The 7877-nt window shown below is 40.9% G+C and overlaps 1 protein-coding gene across 1 annotated transcript in view; it reads left to right on the top strand.

The window, feature by feature from the left end:
* The window catches only part of ROPN1 (rhophilin associated tail protein 1), an 11706-nt gene extending 5600 nt beyond the window's left edge, over positions 1-6106 (top strand). The window contains exons 4-5 of the mRNA XM_005873217.2: positions 2082-2154; positions 5944-6106. Coding sequence (XP_005873279.1) covers positions 2082-2154; positions 5944-6010 — 140 coding nt within the window. The 3' untranslated portion in view covers positions 6011-6106. The remainder of the gene's footprint in view (positions 1-2081; positions 2155-5943) is intronic.
* The last annotated feature ends 1771 nt before the right edge of the window (positions 6107-7877 follow it).

The following is a 7877-nucleotide window of genomic DNA, read 5'->3' as shown; positions in this document are numbered from 1 at the left end:
AGAGGAGTGGAGAGGAGAGGAGAGGAGGGGCCATCTGTGGTTTGTCTTGGTTGTTCTTTATGGCAACATTATATAATGAGTAAATACTCTCTTCCAGGGAGCCGAGGAAATGCAGCAGGGGCAGGTGAGCTGGGCAGGGGAGTTGCCACTCAGCACCATCACACTGCTGTGGAAACAGCCCCGAGGATTGGGGGAAATCACAGCGGGAAAATACAAACATTGACAGTTTTATCAAAGTCTCACAGGGCCACGAAGGGGAGTTGCCACTCAGCACCATCACACTGCTGTGGACTGGGGGAAATCACAGCGGGAAAATACAAAAATTGACAGTTTTATCAAAGTCTCACAGGGCCACGGATTTATTCATAGCACATTCAGAGATGTTCGGGGGTGGGGGGAATTATTTTAGGTAATTCCAACTTGCCTGATCTACACCACCCACAAAGGGTAAAGTAAGAAAATAAGTAGACTCAATCCAATTCTGGAATTTTCGTCTGATGCAATAACTGCAACAGCTTTCAGGTGAATTGCCCAGTCCCTCGGGCTTCTCCTCACTGCTCCTCCCTTTAAGATGACAGTGAATTGGCAGTTACTAAATAGTCCCGGGGATGTAAACAAAGCTCAGCATAGGGAACATAGTCAATAACATTGTAATAACTATGTAGGGTGTCAGGGGGTACTAGACTTATCAGGGGGATCACTCCATAAGTTATATAAATGGCTAACCACTATGCTGTACACCTGAATTAATATAATATGGAATGTCAACAGTAATTGGGGGGAAAAGTATTAAATAATCAATTGACTGTAAAAAAAAAAAGATAGCAGTTGAGTATATTAGGAAAGGGGAAACTCTAGGACTTTAGAACACCCAGCTGAAAGGCTTCCCACAACCCTTGGTCCCCTCTGGCACCTCTGATCTCCCTGGAATACTCATCTTTGTGGTCGCTAGCTGTCTGCAATGTAAGTCTTTGGTCCACCTCTCTCACTGCACAGCAGTCCCCGCTGGCTCATCTACATTCTCACTGGTGCTCAGGGCCTCCTGGAGTCTCTTCCGGATTGCCCTCACCTGCTCCCTGACTTTGCTGGTCTACTTCACAGCCCCTCACCACCTCGTGAGATGTCTGTGTCCTCTCCTTGGCCACATACCTCACAGTAACCAAGAGTGACCCTGGAAAGCCAAATTCCAACCCTCCCTCGGCTCAGCTCACTGTGCAGCTACTAGGTTGACTTTGATATGGCTGCCTCCCAAATTGGGGAGGGGAAACCATAAAGTGAATTATATCTTTCTACCTCCCTGCCAAGTGATGACGTTGGATTAAATGTTCCATGAGATCCTTACATCTCCATTCCCTCTTCCCTGCTTCCTCTGAGACACACTCAGGCCTCACTCTGGAGACTCTCCAATTCTGGGAGGTCCTGGGGTAGATGACTTTGCCCCCTCATCATTTCTATGTCAAAGGACATCCAGAGGTCAGCCTGAAGGTCTAGTCCATAAGTAAAGGGCACTGTGTGAATCCAGGAACCAATACTGTTATACCCATTTGTTTCATGTTAGACCAGTGGTTCTCAACCTTCCTAACGCTGTGACCCTTTAATACTGTTCCTCATGTTGTGGTGACCCCCAATTTCATTGTTACAAATTGAACATAATTAAAGCATAGTGATTAATCACAAAAACAATATGTAATTACATATATGTTTTCTGATGGTCTTAGGCGACCCCTGTGAAAGGGTCATTCGACCCCCAAAGGGGTCTCGACCCACAGGTTGAGAACCACTGTGTTAGACTATTGCTAGGAACAGAAGTGTGGGAGTGGTCAGGGTGTCGCCAGCTAGAGGAGGGCTTGCATTCTAGTTAATCCATTTACCCTTAGAGGCAAGCCCAGAAATCCCTCCTTTCTTTGCCAACTCGCCAGCCAGCCGTGATCTCTGTGCCACTTAGAAAATCCAGTTTCCTCCTTATAGAAAAGTCTAGTGGCAGCGATTTTAGGTAGCAGGAACTTCAGTCGTGAGCTCTCTGAGTCTACACACATGATTGAAAATGCTACATGAAGACCTGTATTCCTCTTCCCTTTCAGCACCCCCTTCTCCTAGAATAGCCTTCACCACCTCCTGTTCTACTGAGACCAATTTTATAAAAGAAGAGGTTGTGTAATTGTGCTCCTGGAAGGAATGACATATTTTATTAGCAAATAATTCACTTTCTGAGACTTTCACCTCTAAATTTGAAAATGAGGCTCATAAGAGGCTGAAAGGCTATCTCTATGAAGTGGATCCCCATCTGACCAAAAAGATCTGTGCATCGGAATGCAAATTGCTGTTGACTTTAGATTTATTTAAGTTTACCAAAAAGCTCCAGTCCAGAGAGCTCTTTCTCTGTTCATCCATATATTAAATCTTTTAAAATATTTTAAAATCTTATGAGAGCAGTAGAATTTGAAGGTTCTTTGAATGACCAGTAAAAGATTTTGGGGTAGAAAACATCTATAGTAGTTTGCTGGGGCTGCCATAGCAAAGAACCACAGGCTGGTGGCTTAGACCACAGAAATTTATGTTCTTTCAGTTCCGGAGGCTGGAAATCTGAGATCAACAGTCTCATTTGGCTTGTAAATAGCCAATGTCTCCCTCTTTCTGCATGTGGTTGTTCCTGTGTGCATGCATGTATTTTCTCTCTCTCTCTCTCTCTCTCTCTCTCTCTCTTTCTCCCTCCCCCCTTCCCTCCTCCTCTTATATGGACACAAGATCTATGGAATTAGGGCCACTCTAATAACTTCATTTTAACTTAATTATCTCTTTAAAGACCTTGTCTCCAAATATGAGTTGGGGCTTTAACATATGAACTTTGGGTAGACACAATTCATCTCATAACAACACCTCAATTTGGATGAGATTATAGGAAGAGAACAACAGGACAAAGGCAGCACGGGAGTAGGGTGGTTTTTGTTTGTTTTTTTTGTTTTTCTTTTCTTTTCTTTTTTTCTTAAAAAGAAGCAGAGAGAATGAGCTATGGATGGAAATTATGAAGTTCAGTGCATTAATGCCTGCAAATCTACCCCAAACCATTATCATGCTGACCTCACCTACATGCATGCTCTCCATTCTCACTGACAGCCTCTCACCCAGCTTCCTTGCGTGCCTGGCCTCCCAATTGCCTTTGTGGTGATGCCTAGCCTCACTCAGTGCTTCATAGCGATTTCTAGACGAGGACTCCCAAGGGCAGGGAAGAAATGAAAGTGGCTTGCTGGAAACATAAGATTTCTTTTACATCATTTTCAACTCATATATGTTGAAAATTTTATTTCATAAAATAGCCATGTTTGTAAAATGTAAAAAAAAATTAATAATAGATCAATTATAATTAATTAATGCAAATAATGTTTAAATTACCTGGCATCAGGTAAAACTGTCACTCTAGGAAGATGGGCCAAGTTTATTTAGCATCTTCATATACCTCCTGACAGACAAACTTACATCCCTGGGTAACACATACCACAGTTAAAGAAACACCATCTAGACATTCATAATAACTCAGGGAGAGGAAGGCAGCAGAACAGCAAACAGAAGCTGCAGAACAATGAAGAACAATGCTGGCCAACCATTTGGAGAGTTATAGCAGCTGCTGCTTCTTTCACCCAGTTTCACTGCTTGGGACTAACTTTTCCCTGATCCGTAGGAGAGTATGTAAGAAGACTCTGCACATCATCTGTTTTAGTAAACCACCAAGATAAACATGCTGACCTGCCTTTGCTAACTCAGAGCTAAGCAATCCTTTCTTTGAATCATTTCTTTCCTTTATCCCATCATTTCACAACTCTCTTGCTTGTGAAATTTATTCAAAGGGTAGGTGTACTTAAAGACAAAGTAAGCCATAGCTGGTGTGGCTCAGTGGATAGAGCATTAGCCTGCGGACTTAAGGGTCCCGGGTTCGATTCTGGTGAAGGGCACATGCCCGGGGTTGTGGGCTTGATCCCCAGTAGGGCGCATGTAGGAGGCTGCCAATCGATGATTCTTTCTCATCATTGATGTTTCTATCTCTCTCCCTCCCTTCCTCTCTGAAATCAATAAAAATTATATATTAAAAAAAATTAAATAAATTAAAAAAGTAAAACCTTAGTTCTGAACATGATCCTTTAATGTTTAAGTTTCAACCCTTCCATTAAAATGTCTGGCATTCATCATCTACTAATTTTTCCCAGCAATTACCAGGTTAGTGTTATGTCATATAAAGTGCTGGGTGGTTCTGATTATATGGATCCACGTGTTTTAGTAGAAGAGCTAGTTTTATTGTGATGTTCAGTGTCACTTTTCCTGATCTGGGACTCTTATCTCCCTGGGGCATTACTCTTCTACCCCGTTCTCTCTTCCTGTGGCATTTGCTCAAAGTATCTCTCTGATAATGACCTCATCCCCTTGAAGAGAAGCTTGGAGAACAATAATAATAATAATAAATCATTTTAATTTTGTAGAATGCAAATCAAATTCTTGAATAAAGTTCTGATTAAAATAATAAATATTTTAAAGTATTAAGATAATAAATATTTTTTAAATATTCAGCCGTTTATAAACTTAATTCCTTGAGAGTATCCCTCCAACAAAGAAAGAAAAGGAAAATAAAAAAAGATACCCAGGCCTGATGGCTCAGTGGCTGAGTGTCGACCTATGAGCCAGGAGGTCATGGTTGATTCTTTGTCAGGGCACATGCCCGGGTAGCTTGATCCCCATTGCGGGGCGAGCAGGAGACAGCCAATCAATGATTCTCTCTCATCATTGATGTTTCTATCTCTCTCCCTCCCTTCCTCTCTGAAATCAATAAAAATTATATATTAAAAAAAATTAAATAAATTAAAAAAGTAAAACCTTAGTTCTGAACATGATCCTTTAATGTTTAAGTTTCAACCCTTCCATTAAAATGTCTGGCATTCATCATCTACTAATTTTTCCCAGCAATTACCAGGTTAGTGTTATGTCATATAAAGTGCTGGGTGGTTCTGATTATATGGATCCACGTGTTTTAGTAGAAGAGCTAGTTTTATTGTGATGTTCAGTGTCACTTTTCCTGATCTGGGACTCTTATCTCCCTGGGGCATTACTCTTCTACCCCGTTCTCTCTTCCTGTGGCATTTGCTCAAAGTATCTCTCTGATAATGACCTCATCCCCTTGAAGAGAAGCTTGGAGAACAATAATAATAATAATAAATCATTTTAATTTTGTAGAATGCAAATCAAATTCTTGAATAAAGTTCTGATTAAAATAATAAATATTTTAAAGTATTAAGATAATAAATATTTTTTAAATATTCAGCCGTTTATAAACTTAATTCCTTGAGAGTATCCCTCCAACAAAGAAAGAAAAGGAAAATAAAAAAAGATACCCAGGCCTGATGGCTCAGTGGCTGAGTGTCGACCTATGAGCCAGGAGGTCATGGTTGATTCTTTGTCAGGGCACATGCCCGGGTAGCTTGATCCCCATTGCGGGGCGAGCAGGAGACAGCCAATCAATGATTCTCTCTCATCATTGATGTTTCTATCTCTCTCTAAAAAAAATAAAGATACCCAGTAGACCAAGATTTTTTTATTGAATTAAATAGCATTTGAGTGTAAAAAATTCAAACTTGCCAGAATATTATATCATTCCCACTTCATTTTATAAGAGCAAAATTTTTGTTTTCTTTCTTGTATCTAAACTGATCTGAGGAATCTGTGCTGGAATAGTGACTCTCTCCCAGTTTGCCGATCACGCCTCCAGATGATGCCAACTCCCGTTCAGGTGTCTCCAGTGGGTAGGAGTGGAGGAGGAGGGGCAAACAGTCAAGGGTTGAGAGAGAGAGAGGGTGATGAGGGTGGGAGCCGCAGCAGAATTCATTGGGAGAGTTTATGTAATCTTTCTTAAGAAGAATTGTTAAATGGACTAACCTCAGATATATATTTTTTTCCAAACAGAATTGGTCCTGATGGTTTAATCAAGGTGGTTGACTTTACTCAAAACCCAAGGGTTCGGCTGGAGTAAAAGCACAATTTTGGAGATGATTGTGCTTCAGAATAGCTGAACCCCACACACCATCCGATGACCATTTTCTTGTACTACTGGTACACACTAATAAACAATTAGGCCAACATGAAATCTGAAGTGTGTGGAATTAAGACATAAAATTATTGGGACAAAAACACATTAACAGAAGATTAGTATTCTTCCCACATGGATACTAAGTAACAGGGGTTGAGGAAGCATGGATAGAAAATGCATCTCAAATCAAAACCAGACTGTCAGACTTTCAAAGTAGAATGTTAACCAGAGACAGTTTTGCTGTGGTAAGATTGTTAGGCATAATTTAGATGAGTATCTTTTACATGGTCAATCCATGTTTTTACCAGTTTAATTCTCCATCTGTTGGTATGATTCATTCATTCACTCACTCACCAATATTCACTGAGGTGAGCTATATGCCAGGGATAGGATTGCCAGGTAAAATACAGGACACTGGTTAATTTTGATAAACAAATAATATTTTTATTCCCCACCCCTCCCCCCTAAACTTGGAAACCCTAGGCAGGAGCTATGCTGGCTTCTGAGCACATAAAAATAAATCATATCTGGATTCTGCCCTCAAGGAGCTCACAGTTTAACACTCAGACAAGACATGAACTTAAATCACTGCAATGCAAATGGCCCAGAGATCAGTCTTAGTCGATGTCAACAGATTTCTGACACCACATACAGATGAAATGGGACCCTCTTGGGAATACCTCCTGCATGAGTTGAAGAGACCGGCTGACAAGGTCACAGAAAGGTTTTTCTTTTCCCCATGAAACAGATGAGATTAACAGGCCTTGTGGTTATTGTTCTTAAGCCCAGCTGTACCAAGGTTGCTGGGTCCCTTCTAACTGTAATACTATCCCCTCTTAAAAGTTATTTTTGAATAAAAAGCATGTTAGCTTACTTTTTTAAATACATAACTCTCTACTGAATTGGAGAGAAATTAGTGTCCAAATAAATAAAAGAAGATGGTAATGGGGATATCACTGCTTACTTTTTTAAATACATAACTCTCTACTGAATTGGGGAGAAATTAGTGTCCAAATAAATAAAAGAAGATTGTATCACCAGAGGCCCTTGATTTTGAGCTAGAGTAAAACAATAAAAAGAGCTGAAACTTATTCTATAACCACGGTCAACCTGATCCTCCTGCAAGGGCATGGCAACAACTAATCCTCCCTCTGTCTGCCATCTTAGCCAAAGTGGCCCGTCATTCCCACCCTGGGGCTTTTGGCTGTTTGAAAGGGCTGACATACTTCAGGTGAACCTGGCAGTGTAATTAATCAGGATGAGAGAATGAATGAAATCCTTTAACCTGCCTCAGTTTCTCTTTCCTTATGATCAAACATGTGAATGTGGCCCAGCCAGCGTGGCTCAGTGGTTGAGCATTGACCTACAAACCAGGAGGTCACAGTTCGATTACCGGTCAGGGCACATGCCTGGGTTGCAGGTTGTGGGATCGATCCCCAGTAGGGGCATGCAGTAGGCAGCTGATCAATTATTCTCTCTCATCATTGATGTTTCTATTGCTCCCTCTCCCTTCATCTCTGAAATCAATAAAAATGTATTTTTTTAAAAAAAATTAAAGATCATAGTTGCTTGGGAGTGGGGAGTGAAAGGGAGCAAAGGGAACAACCCCAATTTGAAAGGCCCTTAGCAAATTAAGTTCATAAACTTAATAAAAGTAATGTTTCTGGGGCAGTGTTTCCTCTAAGTCAGTGGTTCCCAATTGGGGCACATGCTCCACAGGGGGGCAATCTGATTTTTAAGGGGAGCAACTTAAGAATGAGTTATTAACAGTGATTTTTTTGCATTTCTTATGGTTCTAGGGGCCCCATAT

The sequence above is a fragment of the Myotis brandtii genome, unplaced genomic scaffold, assembly GCF_000412655.1.
Source record: "Myotis brandtii unplaced genomic scaffold, ASM41265v1 scaffold4, whole genome shotgun sequence".
Taxonomy (NCBI): Eukaryota; Metazoa; Chordata; class Mammalia; order Chiroptera; family Vespertilionidae; genus Myotis; species Myotis brandtii.
This window is presented reverse-complemented; position numbering and strand designations above follow the sequence as displayed.